The sequence below is a fragment of the Sorex araneus genome, chromosome 5 (assembly GCF_027595985.1).
Source record: "Sorex araneus isolate mSorAra2 chromosome 5, mSorAra2.pri, whole genome shotgun sequence".
Classification (NCBI taxonomy): Eukaryota; Metazoa; Chordata; class Mammalia; order Eulipotyphla; family Soricidae; genus Sorex; species Sorex araneus.
The window spans coordinates 6,706,555-6,727,481 of record NC_073306.1 but is presented as its reverse complement, the minus strand read 5'-3'; the positions used below and the strand labels follow the sequence as shown (position 1 = coordinate 6,727,481).

Here is a 20,927-nt window from a genome sequence, read left to right as displayed (position 1 = left end):
TTTACATCTTCACTACCCAAGACCACCACCAAGCTCTTGTTGCATCCAACTCACCTCATCATCCCCGACCACTCACTTCCTTGTAATTTGGTATTCTCAGTTCTGGTAATCCAACGTTAAGGATTTGTTATCATTCCATACTGTCTATGCTTGCCACCCAAAATCTACATAACTAAAAGAAATTTTTTTAAGTACATGATCTTACGGACTGGACCCATAGCACAGCGGTTGGGCTTTCGCCTTTCATGTGGCCGACCAGAGTTCAATTCCTCCGCCCCTCTTGGAGAGCCCGGCAAGCTACTGAGAGTATGGAGCCCACATAGCAGAGCCTGGCAAGTTACCCATGCACGTTGGATATGCCAAAAACAGTAACAATAAGTCTCTCAATGAGAGACGTTACTGGTGCCCGCTCGAACAAATCGATGAGCGACGGGATGACAGTGACAGTGACAGTGATATGATCTTATGAGGACAGAGGAAATAGTAAAAGAAATATCAGAGATAAGAAATTTTAAGAGACACTATGAAAGAAGAAGACTTGGAAAGATCGAGTTTTTATTTACCTGCCTTATCTGCCTTATAGAGAATATTGCCAGCTTAAGATACTTTATATTCTAAGGTTTCAATAAAAGAATATAAAAGATATGTACTGCACAAACTTCATCAGAGTCTTGAAGAGACATCAGGTATCACATAAGGAACTGTGAGGAGACGTTACAGAAATCTGGAAAGCTCTGGAAATCCTTTTTAAACAAAATGATTTGACGGTGCTCCAAGAAGAAGACCAGAGTCCATGTTTGGCTTTCTGCCACGTCACCCTGCAGTAAAACCTGTCATGCATACAAAACTTCCAATTAGCGTTTCAGAGCCTTCCTCTTTAATATTGAAGGACAGCTAGAGATCACCAGATATCTGTGAGAAATCTCCCTCCTGACAGATGAAGACTAAAAGAAATTAATAGAAAACAAAACTCAGAAATAATCCAAGGGGAGTAGACAAAAAAATACTTACAGACTTTTGAGAGAAGAGAAAAATGATTTGACATCTGAAATGCAAACAAGATCCAAGAAACATAGAACAAGCAAGAAACAACTCAGAGTTCTGAGAGAGTAGAAAATTTGCTATCAGATAAAAGTTATCAGACATGGTTTTAGAAATAAAGTTGAGGCAGGACTGGAGCGATAGCACAGTGGGTACGGTGTTTGCCTTGCACGCAGCTGACCCAGGTTCGATTCCTCCATCCCTCTCAGAGAGTCCGGCAAGCTACTGAGAGTATTCCACCTACACAGCAGAGCCTGGCAAGCTACCCGTGGCATATTGATATGCCAAAAACAGTCACAAGTCTCACAGTGGAGATGTTACTGGTGCCCGCTCGAGCAAATCAGTGAACAATGAGGAGATGACAGTACTCCAGTGATAGTGCTACAGTGCTAAAGTTGAGGCAATTCCTCAGAAAACAGCATTTAAAGACAGGGAAATCAGAGAAGAAAAATCATTGAATTCCAGGACTAATCTGAGATTGTTGAGCCTAGGTCCAGCTAACAGGAATGGCAAAAAGAGGGAGGAAATTATCAATTAGAGAGTAACAGAAAATAAAGCAGATTTGAAGGAGATTTCGAAAGTGAAGGAGCTCTTCAAGTCCCAGTGGGGTGGGTTAAAAAAAGAACACATCCAAGCATATTGTCAGGAAATTGTCAGGAAATTTCAAAAGAGGAGATAAAAGTTCTAAAATGTTCTTGTGGAGGGGAAGGTGGGTGTGAGACAGGATTTTGCATGCTAATGAGACTAAATTTCCTGACAACAGCCTTAAAAGCTAGAAAATAAAATGACTTCAAAATTTTTTTTGACCTGGAAGTATTTAGCTAGTTAAACTGCCAATCATTTGTGGGTGAAATAAAACTACCCGGTAGACACACAGCATCTAAAATATTAAAACTACTGTAGATTCTTTTTTTTTTTTTCAGAAGAATCTAGGTATTGCAAAAAAAAAAAAGAAAAAAGAAAGAAATCTGGAGTCTTGGGCCTGAACTATATACTACGGCAGATAGGATGCTTGCCTTGCATGTGGCCAACCCACGTTAGATCCCTGGCACTACATATGGTCCCTCCCGCAAGCCTGCCAGGAGTGATCCCTGACCGCAGAGCCAGGAGTACGGGAGAAAGTTCTGAGCATCACTGAGTGTGGCCCCAAAACCGAAAACAAAACAAAAAACAAACAAACAAACAGAAAGCAACGACTGGAGTCTAAAAACTAAATCTAGAAAAAGAAAAAAAAAACAGGAATCCGGGAGCTATAACAGAAAGAAATGCAAAATTCATAGGATGATAAGAAAAAGAAGTTCTAAGATGACAGACTGATAGCAAGTCTAGAATAGCGAGTATTCTAGACAGGAGTCAGGTGAGCTATCACTCTTGGAAGATTGGTTGCCCCAGTGTGTTGGAGATGGGGCAGAAGGTACCAGGTTACATATTTCAGACTTCATCCAGAGGAGAGAGAAAGCAGAATTAGTTAAAGGAACAGAGAGCAAATTAATAAGGGGAATTTTAAGGAAACAAAAAGATGCACAAGAAATCAACTTATCTTGACACATATATAGTCGTAATAAAATTAATATTCTTAATTTAAGTTTATATCATCTGCTAAAGTTGTTAAACATGTGTGGGCATTGGTTAGAAGGTCAACTTTTATGTTAAATTTCTAGAAACCGACCATTAAAAAAGCAAAGAAGTAGCACTACAGGAAAGTGATTTAGAAATTTGGAGGAGGAAAAAACTCTCAAATGTTGAAAGCCATAAAGGAGCATAATCAGGGTTGGAAAAAGCTGTGATTGAGAATCTATGAATCAGGTACTGAAGTCATCTGTAGGTGAAGAGTCTGCTCAAGAGAGGGCAAATGAATGTTATCCAATACAATAGAAAGAAGCAGAAAAATAATGTTAGAAAGAAATAGAAAGACCATCAGAAGGCCTGGGGTTTTATTGAATGAGAGAAGGGAAGTAGCTTTTAGAGAGCAAGGGGATAGCAAATGTACTTCTAGGCTTAAGGGTTTCCACAGTGTGTGAAAAATCATTGTGCGTCACCTAAGACCGGGAAATAATAGTGATCCATTAAAGGACATAGTCTAAGTTGACTCTGTAATGAAAGACCAAGTGAAGAACTTGAGACTTAATGTAGTCGTTGTGTCATTTTAGTTTGTATTATTTGTTATTGAATCACCAAGAGATACAGTTACAAGGCTTTCATGTTTGAGTTTCTGTTATACAATGATCAAACATCCATTCCTCCACCAGTGCACATTTTTCACCAGCAATGTCCCCAGTATCCCCCCATCCCACGCCCTTTGCCTGCCTCTGTGGTAGACAATTTCCCTCTTACTCTCTCTCTCTCTACTTTTGGGCATTATGGTTTGCAATACAGATACTGAGAAGCTATTACATTTGGTCCTTTATCTACTTTCAGCACACATACCCTATCCCGAGCGAACCTTCCAACCACCATTGACTTAGTGATCCATTCTCTATTCCAGCTGCCTTCTCTCCCAGCTGCCGAGGCAGGCTACCAACCATGGAGTAATATTCCTGCCTCTGTTTCTACTGTCCTTGGGTGTCAGTCTTATATCAGGTCATTTTATATTCCATAAATGAGTGCAGTCATTCTATGTCTGTCCCTCTTTTTCTGACTCATTTCACTTAGCATGATACTCTCCATGCCTATCCACTTTTAAGCAAATTTCATGACTTCATCTTTCCTAACAGCTACATAGTATTCCATTGTGTAGATGTACCAAAGTTTCTTTAACCAGTCATCTGTTCTTGGGACTCGGGTTGTTTCCAGATTCTGGCTATTGTGAACAGTGCCGAGTTGCTGTGTCTTGGCACTCAGTACCTGCAGAGGGGAGAGGTACTGGACCAAAAGAATTCAGCATATTTGGGAGGTTAGATAAAGAATAGAAAAGATGACTAGGTAAACCTTTGGTTTGGGGTGAAAGTGTGGGAATGCACTTCTATGTGAATTAAATTTCAAAAGTCTAAGTGAGCCAATGGACACAGGTAAATAGTTCAAGCAGAGGTCTGGATTTTCTTTTTTTCCTATTGGTCTATAATATATATGTATATATACATATATGTGTATGTTGGTCTATAATATATATGTGTATATATATATATATACACATATGTGTGTGTGGTAACAATATCTATCAAGCATCAAGTCCTTGGTTCAACAGAGGAGGGTGAGACTTGGCACCAAGCAATGCAAACGATGCAGAAGTGAATGCTTTGCCGATGAGTCGCATCACAGAGGCAGGTGGGTTTGTATAGACCCTAACTCAAACCGGCAGCAGCACAGCTAACACATCACTTCCAGAGACAAAAGTGAAAACCTGGGTAATGTTCAAAGCTCCTTCCTGTCCCCCGACTCCACTCCACCCCACCCCATCCCTGGTAGCCTCCTTGCTACTTCTCACTTAACCCTTCACCAATGTGTGAGATTCTCATTACTGGATATCTCTTCACTCCATTACCACGTTCCCTCCTACTCTAAGCCATTACCTCTGACTGGCAGTTATCTAAAGGAATGTTTGCTGAGTGCCTCGTATATGTCGGCTAGTTAGGGTTTGTTGGCTTTCCCACCTATGTTAGATTGTCCAGGCTCGGGAGGCACCAACCTAAAATGAGAGGTTTCTAGTAAGGTTGGGTGAAATAGCAGTTACAAAACCTTGTGACTCATATTCACATAAATGAGAAGTGTAGGAGTTCAAGGGAGAAATTGAGAAAAAGAAAAAGGTCATTTTAAAATTATTTTAGTCAGTCTTCTATAGATTACCACGTGTAAATAACCACTAAGTGGTTACTCATGAACCTATCTTTGAAATATCATATTTATTAATTCTATAAGTTAAAGGGGGAGTAATAATGACTTTGGGCTAAACATCCATTTCCTAAGAATATTTTATTCACTTGCCTCCAAATGTGGTTCTGTGTAAGCAATGTAAAGAACTAAATACTACATTCTTTTAATAAACCATCATCAATTTCTGATTCAGTACTAAATTTTTGGCAACTAAAACAAACCAGTGAGTAGAAGCTTCATATAAAAGTTCATTCAATACTGCTTCTGTGGTTGGCAAACCGGACGCTGAGTTCACAAGCGAATAAAACAATCTTTTTCTTTCTCCTCCAAACCTTTCCCTGGCATGTTGGAAAGCCGACACCTTCTTAGCAAGCAATATGATTACTGCCCAGAGCTCAAAGGAACTGGCAGCCATTTCTCTAGGGGTACATTCAGAGACACAGTAACCTTTTCAGTAAGAACAAGATGTTTTTCAGAAAATTATCAGTGAAGCAGACTTCTGAGAGAGAGTTGCAAACATATTTACTTGTTGCTTGACTAAAGTATTCATTTTGTGTTCTGCGTTTGTTATGTTATATCCTGATACCAAGTGCCAAGACATATGCCCTAGTGAGGAAAATGCCATTCCTCTCTCCAAAAGACTGATGGTCCAAGATGACTGACATTGAAAAACAGCAAATGGAGCCAAGTGTTGAAGGTGCAGTAACACAAGTTGGTACAAGATGTCATGGCGTCTAGTCCGCTTAAGAGGAAGAGGGAACAAAACATGTCAGGGATGATTCAGGAATTTTTGTTATGATTGCAAGTTGTTGTCTCCTATTCAAATGACAGGATTCAGAAAAACAGCCGTATCACTGAAGTTAATAACTGAGCTAACTCTGAGGCTTCAGCGAGGCAGAAAGCTCCATGAAAACAGGAATTTTGTTTAAGCCATCACTCTATCCCCAGCTCCAAGATCTATTCATGGAACATGGGTGTTTATTTAATAAATTACATGTTGACTAGCGGAATTAGTTGGGGGCTCAATAGCACATTTTACCTCCAGAGTAAATGCTTGAATGTTTTTATCAAACTGGGGAGAAATGGATTTTTGTTACAGTCAATTCTGGTGGTCTCTATCGTTCACCGCAATTTGTGTAAAATTAAAAATGCTGGATCCATTCTTTTTTTATTAGAGGATCACTGTGATGTACAGTTACAAACTTATGAACTTTTGTGTTTGCATTTCACTCATATAGAGATCGTTTGCCCATCCGTCCACCAGTGCCCATTCACCTCCACCAATGATCCCAGTATCCCTCTCACCACCCCCACCCCATCCCTCACCACCCCACCCTGCCTCCGTTCTTTAAGAGAGAGTGTGAGCACCAAGCCAGCATTTGCGCTGAATCAGAACTGTAATCTGCTCCTTTCTGTCTCTCCAAAGCTGTGCAAGTGTGGGAAGTCTCCTAACCTTTCTGAATCCTTTTCTTTCTTGTTTCAAGTGGGAAGGAAAAGCTGTCTCATACACCTTGTCGGGCTGACTAAGGATTACTTGGTAGAACGCATGCCCACGTCTCGTATAAACTTTAAAGCATTACGTAATTATGAAATGTACACAAAACTGAGTTCCGAATAGGAGCTTTCAATGCTATATGTCTTGCAATTAATTAAACTTTTTTTTTCCTTTTGTTTCCCTAGTGCAGTGCCTGGAGATGACCACCAAACGGAAGCTCATCGGCCGTCTGGTGCCGTGCCGATGCTTCCGAGGTGAAGAAGAAATCATCTCAGTGCTAGATTACTCCCACTGCAGCCTGCAGCAGGTGCCAAAGGAGGTCTTTAACTTTGAGCGAACATTAGAGGAGCTTTATCTAGATGCCAATCAAATTGAAGAGCTACCCAAGGTAATTTTTGACAACCTCAAATACTCACTGACAACGAGCATTTCCTAATTTTCACAGACTTGCCATGATGATTATGTTAACCATAGACTTCTATCTGGGTAATTGACAAATCATTCAAATTAATGTTAGCTTATTATTCTCATTACTTCTTTATACAGTTCACTTGTCATTTTATGTGATATGTGAATAACCGATTGAATTACACGGAAATGGGCATTTTGTGGATTATATGTTGTTTTATATACTTGAAAATTGCCTTCAAAAACAGGCAGTGGGTAGCTTATATCTGGCAAACAAAAGGAAAATATGCTGCTCTCTAGTCCAGGTGTATGTTATAAGTTTGTTTTAAAGCCTGGAGTTAGATGTTTTGAGTCTAAAAAGCATACTTTTAGTAATGTGCAGTTAAGATTGTTATAAAAAGCATGCTGCTTTTTTTCCTAGAATTTGGGGTTTTATTATTACAAGCATTGAATTTCTTGCATGCAAATGAAAATGTTCCCTGGGACTTTGTTGTCTGTGGTAGAAAAGATTGGCAGAGAAGTGATTAGTTAAAACAAATTGGGGGGAGCTCAAGCAATAGTACAGCGGGTAGGGCGTTTGCCTTGCACGCGGCCGACCCGGGTTCGATTCCCAGCATCCCATATGGTCCCCTGAGCACCGCCAGGAGTGGTTCCTGAGTGCAAAGCCAGGAGTAGCCCCTGTGCATCCCGGGTATGACCCAAAAAGCAAAAACAAACAAACAAACGAACAAATTGGGGATGGGGGGGTGAGCAGAGTGATAGTACAGTGGGTAAGGTGGGTTCATTCCCTGGCATCCCATATGGTCCCCCGAGCACTGCCAGGAGTGATTCCTGAGTGCAGAGCCAGGAGTAACCCCTGAGCATCATCGAGTGTGACCCAAAAAGCTAAAATAAATAAATAAGTAAAGTAAAATAAAGCAAATCAGGGCTCAAAGCCACACCGCAGAGAGTCAGTGGTACCCTTGGTGGTTAAATGCTTGCCTCACATGTGTGAGTCTTGGACTGAGTCTGAGCACCACACATAAAATAAGTTTCTAGATTTAAGTCATGGGTGTGATTTTTGCCTAGGAGGGATTTACACAATGGCTCAGAGTAAAGGAGATGCCATGTAGGATAGATTCCATGGCTGGTGCTAGGGAAAACAATGCATGTTATATAAACAAGAATAAGGTAAAAGAAAAACACTATAATAAAAGCTAGCTCTGTTATGAAAATCTGAGTGTAGGTTGCTGATCAAAACAAATTATGAACAATTATTTTCATTTTAGATTATGAATCATAGTGTTTATATATCATTTGAGAGACAAGAAGCTAAGGTGTACTTCAAAAGCAGCAGACTTTATTTTTGACAATCTAAGTGTGTAGTGTCATCTCTGATCTTTGCTCAAAAGGGCTAGACAGATGAAAAAAAATGAGGCATTGGATTAGTATCAACATTGCACATAAATTACAGGCAGGCCTGAGATGAGCTGTCCTTCCTATCGGATTAGGAGCTACTTGAGGCCAAACAGGGCTTCTTATTCATCTTCGATGATATTCATATAATAGAAAATCTATTTGTTGTCTGTGCCTGGGTAGAACAATGTAGGGAACTTCTTGTACTATAGACTTTGATTAGCAGAAGCTTGTGAAGTTAAATAATTCATAAGCATGGTGTTTTTTATTTAGAAGAACCAGCACATGTCATTTTTGGGCAATCTAATCTCATAATAGATCAAATAAAGACTATCAGTGAAATAAAAATTTTAAATGAAAGAACATGTGATTCTTTTGTGTATTTATCCCCTAAGTATTTTATTGTGTACACTTGTATCAGAAATTTATCACTTACCTGAAATGCAAAATAAAAGAGTCTTCTGTAATTTTATTTTAAAAGATATGGTAGCCCTAGGCCAATATAGTGATTTAAAATCTTTTTTGAGGTATTATGAATCATTCTCCAGACAAATAGTAAACGCAAGGTTAATTAATAAAGTATATATTTAATAACTATTACACAGGGCTTGAGACTAGAGGGCTATGAGAAAAATAAATAGAATTTTTTTATCTCAAAAATCTTACAGTAGAATTACAACAAAAGTAACAAAAATCTTAGAGTGGGGTGCATCATCATGTATGACATTGCCCAAGTGTTATCGAGTATCTTATCCAGTAGTGTGATAAAAATTTTCACATAGAGAATTTCATTCCGGGTGAGTGGGAGGAAGTTTTGGCCAAAAAGCAGAGATGAAAGCCTAAGATGTTGGATAAAGAGGCGGGGTGAAAGGTACAACAAAGCTCTGAAGAGCCTGGAGCTACAGTTCCAGGGGGTGAAGGTAATAAAAGTAGGGAAAATTCTGACTATGGATGATCTTAAGAATCACACAGCATTGTTTTCCTTAATACAATATGCAGGGGCCGGAGCGATAGCACAGCGGGTAGGGCGTTTGCCTTGCACGCGGCCAACCCAGGTTCGATCCCCGGCATCCCATATGGTCCCCCAGCACCGCCAGGAGTAATTCCTGAGTGCAAAGCCAGGAGTAACCCCTGAGCATCGCTGGGTGTGACCCAAAAAGCAAAAAAAAAAAAAAAAAATACAATATGCAGACAGTGCCACTAGAGAATCTTCTCCACAAACTAGAAGCTTAGGTAGTCTTGGAAGAGAAATACTGAGGGTTTTTTTTTGTAGTGATTTAATTAAAACAATGAATTAACTATAAATACAAAGAAAACAAATTAAGCAGACTTAATTTCCCCATATACTAGAATAAAAGAGAAATTAGTATCTATATTGGTATATTATATATTTCATTTAGCTTTCACATGAGAGTAAGATTTCTTTGAACTCCCAACCTTAATTTTGTTACTTTCAAAAAATAGCCCAGCTTTTTAAAAAAAACTCTCTAACACTGAGATAAAATCCAAATTATGGCACTTTGAGACATAATACTAATAGTACATGGATATATTTGTGTACTGTTAGGAAAAAATGCAAACCTAGAAACAAAAGGATTAATCAACTAAGGTGCATTCTGTTTAAGTAACAAAACCTTCTCAAGACTGACTTAAATAGTAAAGTTGATTGGCTCGTATCTGTGGGAGGTGCATCAGGAAGATACATCTCAAACAACAGAGTTGAGATTTTTCTGTTCTTGTTTGGGAAGAGCTTTGTCCTGAGACTGATTTATCTCAGGATAGAGGAATAACTGCAATGGTTCTCTATTTCACTATTCCAACATTGAAAAAAAGAAAAAGAAAAGCAAAGAAATAGCAAGTTCCTGGAAACTCTTTTCCTGTGCAGGATTAGAAAATGTCTCTCCTACCCCAGAATTTCTCACCTAAATCTTTCTTAGCTCTCATTAGTCTAATTGTTTCACAAGTTAATTGCTGATTCAGAACTTGGCTGTAATATTCACTATAGCCAGGTTTGAGTTGGGGTGGGGGAGGAGGGTGTAACTGCTTGGGCTAGCAATAATCACCTCTGAATGCTGTGATCACCTCCAGCCACAAAAAGAGGAGGAAAAGAAATTCTGTTGGGGTGATATCTGAGTGATACTACACACAAGTTTTTTTTTTTTGGGGGGGGTTTGCTTTTGGGTCACACCCGGCAATGCACAGGGGTTACTCCTGGCTCTTCACTCAGGAATTATCCTGGCGGTGCTCAGGGGACCATATGGGATGCTGGGATTAGAACCTGGGTCGGCCTCGTGCAAGGCAAACACCCCACCCGCTGTGCTATCGCTCCAGCCCCTACACACAAGTTGTTATGGAATCACTTTCCTGGGGGAAATGAGGCTCTTAAATTAAAGACAATATTTATTTATTTATTTTTTAAAAAATTTTTTATTGAGTCACCATGTGGAAAGTTACAAAGTTTTCAGGTTTAAATCTCAGTTATACAATGCTCGAATACCCATCCCTTCACCAGTGCTCATATTCCACCACCAAGATAAAGACAATATTTAAAGCTTAAAAACTTGTAGACAAAATAATGAGCTTTAAGAAGATTTCTATCTTCAGATTCAGATTGAATCAATTATCATCACTATCTTATTTTTTGTTTTCTTTGTGTTCATGTGGGCTGGAGTGATAGCACAGCAGGTAGGGCGTTTGCCTTGCATGTGGCCGACCTAGGTTCGATTCCTCCACCCCTCTTGGAGAGCCCAGCAAGCTACCAAGAGTTTCTGGCCTGCCCAGCAGAGCCTGGCAAGCTACCCGTGGCGTGTTCGATATGCCAAAAAAAAAAAACAGTAGCAACAAGCCTCACAGTGGAGACGTTACTGGTGCTCACTCGAGCAAATCGATGAGCAATGGAATGACAGTGACAGTGACACTGTGTTCATCTGGCATTGCCACTATTCTGGTTTCAGATTTGCAAAAGAATGAGATATTCATTTGTGTTCTTGATGTTATACTACAGCAGGAATAAAGGTTAAAAATGTCCTCATATTTCTTATAAATTCTGTAAGTGTACTTGTATCTGATATTTTAGTCTGAGATTGTTCTAACTGGCCTTGAATTTCTACTATAAGATGTTATGCAATAAGTTGAAAGCATATAATCAGTTATTAGCAGTAGAAAACGATATGTTAGAAAAGTTGCAAAAATAGATATAAAAGAACAGGAAGTTTTTTTTTAAATCATGAAATAATTCAATCTGTGTTCTTAACTTTCTGAAATAAAAGGTAAAAAATACAGAATGGCATAACTTTCACACAGTGATAGAAACCCACACAGTTTATAATTTAGGACTGTTTTGCTTGTTATTTTGAATTGGGAACTTAAAATTTTAGACAAAATAATAGACCAGAGCAGGTGTGTATTATATATAAGAAATAGTGTAGGAAGTAAAATTTGTGTGTGGGGAAGGGATGCTTAGAAGCAATAAAAAGGTACAAAGAAACTTCTTGTGAAACTTAAGAGGAACTTTCAAAAAAGAACAGAAATAATTTTTGAAAAACTAGTATGTGACACAAGGTGAAAGATTTGGAGAGGGAATTTGGTGGACAGGGTCTGTCTAAATGGGTTTAGGCATGGATGCTCCTAATATATGGAATTTCCAGACTTGGACAGATTTATCCATTTGAGTTTGAAGTCTCTTCATAATGTTTGAGAGATTAAAAACTGAGCTTTGGAACCAGGAAAACCATTGCTATTTGCTTTAGATTTTTTTTTTCAGTTTTTGGAATCCTCAGTCCGTTTATTTGAAGAAATTGAGTTACTAATAGCAAAAGTTATGGTGTTAAGAAGAGATGTGAGAGAGAATAATATGTGTAGAATAATATGTATGTAGAATAATATGTACATATATGCAATTCATATGATCATATGAAGAAATATTACCATATTGAATACCCCAAGTCAAATAAAAAAATAAGTTTGTAACATCTCAAGAGAGTTCTGGGTAGTAACCCTCCAGCAACTACAATAAAAACTGTTGCATCATTCATTTGTATTTGATATCTCTAAAGACAGCTTCTAAGAAAACAATCTTCTATCCATATTGGTGGTAGGTTTTTTGACCTAACACCACTGTGTCAGCACTTTTGTGATCATTCACTTCTTAAATTCTTTGGCTCAGAGAATGACAATGTTATTTTTTTAAGTAATTGCAACCTGGTCCATTATTTTACTTAGTCCTCAACTAATATTCATAAATAAATCAAGGATGGAAAAGTAATTAACTTCACTTAAACCACATAGAATTCAGATTTCTATCCAAAACTATTACTAACAACCATGCATTAAGATATACTATATTATACTACAACAACAAGTCAAAGCATCAATAAATATATGAACAGAATTCTTGTTTTGTGTTCTAATTCTGTACAGGGTCCACTGTTCTATAGAACCCATTACCAACAACGTTATGCCCAATGAAGTAATCTACTTATTATTTCTCTATTTTTCTAGTATTTATTTCAACCTTTCCATGAATAATTCTACTAATTGAATGAATCACTAACTTAAGATATAGAGCATCATATTATGTAAAGTTTTGCTTTATGAGAAAGTTGTGCAAAAAGTTGATATTGGCTCTCTGTACTTATTCAATTATTACTCAGTCTTGCATTTATCCATCCACTCAGATTGATGCTAAAACAATGGAGGCATGCCTTATCTGGATGAAGAACTATTCTTCTGATCTTATAGCCTTGATCCTTAAAACAATTTAAAAGACTTATTTTTTGTTTGTTTTTGAGTTATTGTCCCAAAATTATTTTCCAATTTTTTTTTTACTATTTTCAATGACATCATTTCTAGGTGATTTACCACCTTGATTACTTTACTCTAAAAACATTCATATTATTAGCTTAGTTTGGGGACATTAATTTATTAAAATAAAATATTTTTCTAAGGGGAAACATCTAACAGAGAAATAAACAAAATGAGATGGAACTCAGTAGAAAGATCGGGGTTGGAGATGCATTTAAATATTACCCACCCAAGAGGTGAGAATTAAAATCAGGAGACAAGATTATGTCCTTCGTGGAGGACAAAGAAAGGCTGCTGCAGAGAAATAAATATTACAGTTTGAGGGAAAAAAATTATAGTAAAAAATTACTCTGAAATTTGCCTAGAAGTTATTTGTTCTTTTCTCAGAAATGTTGTCAACTTTGTGTACAGAGGTAAAGTTAGAATAATTATGTTCATAAGGTCAAAGATTCCATGAGTGAAAGAAATGTGACATTATCAACTGATTTTTGCTAGGTTTCTATAGCTTACAAAATCCATTTTTACATGATAAATACGAAAAATATAATCCTTGCTGAGTAGCATTTTCAAAACTGCTCTGAGTATTTCTAATCTTCCTCAAATTCAAGAGGAAGGACTGGTCCATGGTTGGAAGCTTGTCACAAGTGGTGGTGGTGGGGCGGGGGGGGGGGGGTGGAGGGTTGCAGTTAGGATAAAGAAGGGACGAGTATGACAATAATAGTTGGAAATGATCATTCTGGTCAAGAACTGGGTGCTGAAAGTAGGCAAAGGGATATATATGATAACCTTTCAGTACCTGTACTGCAAACCATAATGTCCAAGAGGAAAGAAGTGAAAGAGAGTGTGACTGAGAGAGAGAGAGAGAGAGAGAGAGAGAGAGAGAGAGAGAGAGAGAGAGAGAGAGAGAGAGAGAGAGAGAGAAAAGAAAAGTGTCTGCCATAGAGGCAGGCTGGGAAGTTCTGGGGACAGGGGTGGCAGGAGGGAAACAGGGGACATTGGCGGTGGGAAATATAAACTGTGAAGAGACAGTTGTTGGAACATTGTACGACTGAAGCCCATTTATGAACAACTTTGTAACTGTTTATCTCATGGTGATTCAATTAAAAGAAAAAAGATTTAAGAACATGGGCATTTCACTTGTAGAGACTCAAATGCTTTTATGTATAAGGGAGGTGATGTTCTAGCTTCTCAGAATTCCATAAAACACTCAGAATGACACGTTAGACAGGGAAAATATAGTGATTTTTAAAAACTTGGCAGTTGAAAAATAAACAAATGCTAGTAATTTAAGCATTAAGTCCTTTCCCCTCCAAAAAACTTGATTGTTTTTGGAGGCCTCTTGATTCTGTCTCCACTTGGAGCTGATTTTGCTTCAGCAGAGCCCAGTTGCTGAAGGTGCCCTTACACTGCATGAGATCTTTGTTTTCAACTCTCTCTAGTACTTTTTTATTTTTTAACAATGAAGTTATTGTTGAATTTCAATTCCATGATATTACATAGGAATAAATTTTAAAGTAAATTCTCAAACAAGATGAAAATCTATGTAGACTATTTCCTGTAAGCTTAGAGATTTCAGAAGAAGGTAATCTCCATCGTCCCAGTTATTTCTCCAAGAAAGAAATAACTGACTAGGAAAAAGTCTGCAAAAAAAAAAAAAATCAGTCACATAGTTCTTATTCTTCGAGGTTGGCCAGGTACGAAGGACCCGGTAGCTGCCACATTGGATGCCCAGTAGAAAGCAGCCAGGAACTGACCAAAAGGAGGGATGCTGTGAATGGGTGAATTTGTCATGTCATGGCCCGGTTCCTGCCATTGGCCCGTGGAATAGCAGAAATTCTCACTGACTTCAGAAAACAAGGGCACAGCGAACAGGCATCTGAATTATGCCAGTGGCCATCGGGTAAAGCTGAACTCTGAGTCACTGAGCAGAGAGCAGGGTTTGACAGCTGTAGGAGTTGCTGCACGGAGCCTCCACGCGAAACCAAGCAAGGCCCCTGCTCTGGCCTCTGCAGCAATCTCAGCTTGGCCGGTCCCTTCACTGCCTTCCCGTCTCTACTCAAGCATCCCCTTCCCAGAGGAGCTTACTTCACTCTCACACAAAATAACTGCACCCACCATTAGAGTCATGAATTGCCCCCAGCAAGTTGTTAGTCTTAGTTAGCCTCTAGAACCTTTTCAACACAATTCAATGGTATAACTCAGGTGCTCAGATGCTACCAAAATATTTTACGTAAAATATCAATTACTTCCTCCTGTTATGGTGTCAATTGTTTTACAAAAGACCTCCTCCTACCCCCTCCCTTTTTTTATTTTTTTTTTGCTTTTTGGGGAACACCAGGCAATGCTCAGAGGTTACTCCTGGCAGGGCTCAGGAACTGTATGGAATGCTGGGAATTGAGTTTGTGTGTGCCACCTACAAAGCAAAAGTCCTGCCCACTGTTCTATAACCCCAACCCCTACGAAACACCTTTGAAAGTGACCAGAGGTGGAGAATAATGGAACAATTAAAGCGAGGATGTATAGGTCAATGTCTCCCAAAAGGGTGATTCCACCTCCCAAGGTCGGGTAGGGGTGGCTACAACTACACAGAAAGATGATAATAGCCTTATATACAATTAGAATCACTCTGCCTTTGTATTGTTAAAAAAAGTATATTTCCAGGGGGGCACCAAGTGATTTTCCTTCCAGAAAGGAGGCATTAGACCAAATAAGTTTAAGAATATCTACATGGAAATAAAATTATCTTATTAATGGGAATTTTCAAAGATAATTTTTTTATTTTATTGAATCACTGTGAGATAGTTACAAGCTTTCATGTTTGGGTTACAATCACACAGTGATCAAACACCCATCCCTCCACCAATGCACATTCCCCACCACCGATATCCCCGGTATACCCCTCCCTTTCCCAACGTCCCCCTGCCTCCATGGCAGACAGTATTCCCCATACTCTCTCTCTACTTTTGGGCATTATGGCTCGCAACACAGATACTGAGAGGTCATCATGTTTGGTCCATTATCTGCTTTTGGCACGCATCTCCCATCCCAACTGATTCCTCCAGCCATCATTTTCTTAGTGATCCCTTCTCTGTTCCATCTGCCTCCTCCCCTCTGCTCATGAAGCAGTCTTCCAGCTATGGGGCAATCCCCCTGGCCCTTGTATCCACTGTCCTTGGGTGTCAGCCTCATGTGATGTTATTCTACACTCCACAAATGAGTGCAGTCCTTCTATGTCAGTCCCTATCTTTCTGACTCATTTCACTTAGCATGATACTCTCCATGTCTATCCATTAATAAGCAAATTTCATGACTTCATTTCTCCTAACAGCTGCATAGTATTCCATTGTGTAGATGTACCAACGATTCTTTATCCAGTCATCTGTTCTAGGGCACTTGGCTTGTTTCCAGATTTTGGCTACCCACAGAATGGGAAAGGATATTTACCCAATACCCATATGATAAGGGATTAATATCCAGGATTTACAAGACACTAGTAGAATTGTATAAGAAAAAAACCTCCAGCCCTATTAAAAAAAAGGGGAGAATAAATGAACAGGACTTTCCTCAAAAAAGAAATACAAATGGTCAAAAGGCACATGAAAAAATGTTCCACATCCTAGTCATCAGGAAGATGCAAATCAAAACAGCAATGAGATATCTCACACCAGAGAGACTGGCACACATTCAAAAGAATAAAAGCAACCAGTTCTGGCATGAATGTGGGGAAAAGGGGATGCTCTTTCACTGTTGGTGGAAATGCCGACTGGTCCAGCCTTTCTGGAAAACAATATGGACAGTCCTTCAAAAACTAGAAATTGAGCTTCCATATGACCCCGCAATGCCACTTCTGGGAATATATCTTGAGGATGCAATAAAGCACAGTCAAAATGACATCTGCACCTATATATTCATTGCAGCACTGTTCACAATAGCCAAAATCTGGAAACAACCCAAGTACCCTAAAACAGATGACTGGTTAAAGAAACTTTGGTACATCTACTCAATGGAATACTATGCAGCTGTTAGGAGAGATGAAGTTAAAGAATTTTTGACACTGATTCTGGAGATTTATATGCCTCTCTGAGAGCCTGGCAAACTACCAAGAATATCTCACCCACATGGCAGGGCCTGGCAAGCTCCCCATGGCGTATTCGATATGCCAAAAACAGTAACAATAGCAGGTCTCATTCCCCTGACCCCGAAAAAGCCTCCAATTATTGGGAAAGACGAGTCAGGCGAGGCTGCTAAAATCTCAGGTCTGGGATGAATGGAGACATTACTGGCACCCAGTCGAGTAAATCGATGAACAATGGGATGACAGTGATACAGTGGTACAGTGATTCTGGAGATTGACATAACGTTGAATCATTTTTTTGTGATTCTGCCACATACGAAACACTATCTAACACTGAACATTCTGCATTGCTTTTCTTTCCTGCTTTCTTAGTACGTTAGCCACACAAACTAGAACTACCATGACTATTTTGTCAAATTAAGGTCCGTAGTCTCAGAACCCTCATACTGAGTGCAATCCCAGTGGCACTGCATTTATAATCCCAAACCAGGGTATGATTTCCAGCATGTACTAAAACCAAGTGTGTATGAGATGGCTCAGCCCTATGGTATTTGGGCGTCACAGTAACAGTGCTAAAGGCTCGTGCTAGGCATGGGAGGTGGCACTGGGACCTCAAATTCCACCTTCAAGCCTACGAGGCAGATGCTTTACTCGCTGAGCCACATCCAAAGACCTTTAAGATTTGTTTTAAGCCGTATTGCAAACCATATTGTCCAAAAGTAGAGAGAGAATATGGGGAAACTATCTGCCATAGAGGCAGGGGAAGGGCTGGCATGGGGGGATACTGGGGATACTGGTGGTGGAAAAATGTGCACTGGTGGAGGGATGGGTTTTTGATCATTGAATGACTGAAACTCAAACATGAAAACTTTGTAACTGTATCTCACACTGATTCAATAAAAATCACTGCACCACTGTCATCCCATTGCTCATCGATTTGCTTGAGCGGGCACCAGCAATGTCTCCATTGTGAGACTTGTTGTTACTATTTTTTTGGTATATCAAATATGCCACAGATAGCTTGCCAGGTTCTGCTGTGTGGGCGGTAGCTTGCCAGGCTCTCCGAGAGGGACGAAGGAATAAAAAAAAAAAGAAAGAAAAGAAAAAAAAAAGAAAGAAAAAAAACTTCAAAAAAAGATTTGTTTTAAGTAGATAAAATTGGTAGACAGAGTAGGCGCATCCTGAGAATGCAGTGATGGCAGTTCCTGCTTATTATTACAGAAAATAAAGTAGAAAGAGATGACCCGAGTTTAACATGGTCTCTGACCTGACTCAGTCGTGTGACCTCAGACACTTATTCAGCTCTGTTGGGTCTCCTCATGTGTGGTCAACTTAATTTTTTCATATGCCACCAAGTTACTCCTGCCCATCATCTAGGACTACAACAAAGATCAACTAGGATAAAGTGCATGAAAGCACAATAAGACAGAGCAGTGAGGCCGGGGAGGCTGTACAGGGCTGAAGGCACTTGCCCGGCATGCAGCTGACCTGACTGAGTGGGGGAGAGCATGATCCAGAGCAGCCTCTGCACCGAGATAGAAGTAACCTCTGAGCAGTGTGAGGTGGGACTCAAATACCAAAAATTCAATGAAAACAGAAAAGTGGCACATAACTATTTCATTAAGAACAATGATCTATTTTTGTAAGAAAGGGATTATGTTTAATGAAATCAGCATTCTTTAATATAAATTTAGGCAAACCTAGTGCTATAGTAACAAAGATGTTCAATTGGTAAACAGATGACTCTGCACTTACTATTTCCTATGGATTCCAATTATTGCAGTATGGGTTTATTTTTTTGTATGCCACGAAACCCGAACACTGGCCATTTTAACTAAAGAATAGTTTTTGTTAGAAATAGTATCAGGGGCTCTCCCAGTGAACAACTGTCTGGAGAACTTTGCACCAGAAAGAATAGGAGGATTCCAGAGCTGCCACAAATTGGCAATAGAGTGACAGAAGAGGTGCCATGTCATAGCCCCAGTGAGGAGACAAACCTGGAGATATGCTACAGAAACATGTTTGCTCAAGATCAATTCCAGATGTCTCCCCAAATAGTATACAATGAGTGCTCTTCAAAAGAAAGTTGCCGGGCTGGGAGATAGAACAATGGTTAGGGCACATGTCTAGCTTGCTTTCAACTAGGGTTTGATTCTCTACTAACACCTGGGCTCCAAGCATCAGTGTAGTGACCCTGGTGGTCTCGAGCATCATATGGTCAGAGCAGCACCGCATCCCCAGTCTTCACACTTAACTGGTGCCAGGTTATCCGAATATCACAGAGCATGGATGCTGGACCCCCGAGCACCGTTTATGAGACCCTAAAATAAGTAAAAATAAAGAAGATTGGGGGCTGGAGCGATAGCACAGTGGGTAGGGCATTTGCCTTTCATGCAGTCAACCTGGGTTGGATTCCTCCGCCACTCTTGGAGAGCCCGGCAAGCTACCAACAGTATCTCGCCAGCACGGCAGAGACTGGCAAGCTCCCTGTGGCATATTCGATATGCCAAAAACATTAACAACAAGTCCCACAATGGAGACGTTACTGGTTCCCGCTCGAGCAAATCGATGAGCAAGGGGATGACAGTGACAGTGACAGTGGAAAGGAGATTGTGTTCCTAGTGGAAAAGGAACAACAAGGTTACAAAAGCAAAAAAGGAAAATTCTCCAATATTCTACATTCCATGTATCTTCAATTATACTGATTTTCTTTATTATCATCCACTAGTGCTTGCTACTTAGCACTAAGAAGTTGCCACTGTTCTGTTTAGACCTTTCAATAAAACTAAAATCGAGGGTTCTTGCTTATTTTGTGCTTAATGAGATTAAGGGAGGCACAGAATAAAAGTTTAAAGTGACAGATTTTGAAGTGCTCATTCCTAATTATGAGATTGATGTGTCAAAACTTAGAGGATCGATGCTGATTTTCCCTTCTACTCAAAAGGAATCTTTCAAAGTAAAAGAAGCTACTTACGTCATGAAAGTTGCAGATTGAACAGAAATGTTTCATGACAGGAATATAAAGAGCTTTGCTTTAGAATCAACACAACCAATTTGCAACTGTAAAACATAAGACTGCTGTTGATTTTGCTAAGTTATTTAATTTTTTAATTTTCACATTAACAAATAATCCCATTAGTGCACAGATTGAAGAAACGGGGAATTGTCCAGAAACTACTGTTTTGCATATTCATCCCCACTATGTCCATGCAGTGATTGCCTAAGGTTCTCCTGGACTTCAAGAAAGTTGAAAGTTTGCCCTTCTCAAGCACTCACTATCTCAGAGATTCTCAGTGTGCATCATTCTAAGTTTCAGTGCCAAAAATACAGAATTTATCTGAACATGTAAAACTAAGTCTAAGGAAAACTGGTGCTTCATATATGAGATAGATCATTCTGTGTCAGTCTGTCTCCCTCTCACTAACTTCACTCAGCATGATGCTTTCCAGGTCCCTCCATGTAGTTGCAATCATTATCTTTTATTATGGCTGAGTAATATTCCACTGTGATATAAACCATAGTATCTTCATCCAGTCTTCAGTCATCTATTCTTGGATACTTGGATTCTTTCCAGATCTTGTGTATGGTGGATGGTGCTGCAAGAAACATGGGGCTGCAATGTCTTTTCTTCATTATTTTTGGGGTCCTTGGGATACATTCTGAGAAGTGGGGTTGCTGAGTCAAATGGAAACTCCATCCCTAGATTTTTAAAAAATTTTCATAACATTTCCCCAAAACCTGGACGAGTCAACAATACCACCAGCAGTGAATGAGAGTCACTTTCTTCCCACACCCACTGCTGTTCTTCTTCTTTTCTGTGTGCCAGTTTTTGTGGTGTGAGATGGTAACCCTATCATAAGGACAGTGGGAACAAAGAACATGAGAACTGGTAGTCAGTGG

The 20,927-nt window shown here is 39.4% G+C and overlaps 1 protein-coding gene across 13 annotated transcripts in view; it reads left to right on the top strand.

Annotated features, from left to right (window-relative positions):
* LRRC7 (leucine rich repeat containing 7) overlaps window positions 1-20,927 on the top strand; it is a 625,380-nt gene that overhangs the window by 221,941 nt on the left and 382,512 nt on the right. For all 13 annotated transcript variants that reach the window (XR_008630218.1, XR_008630219.1, XR_008630221.1 and 10 more), the window contains exon 3: window positions 6,532-6,734. Coding sequence is in view for 9 of the 13 variants with exons in the window: in XM_055138674.1 (XP_054994649.1) it covers window positions 6,532-6,734 (203 nt within the window). In the remaining 4 variants the exon portion in view is untranslated. The remainder of the gene's footprint in view (window positions 1-6,531; window positions 6,735-20,927) is intronic.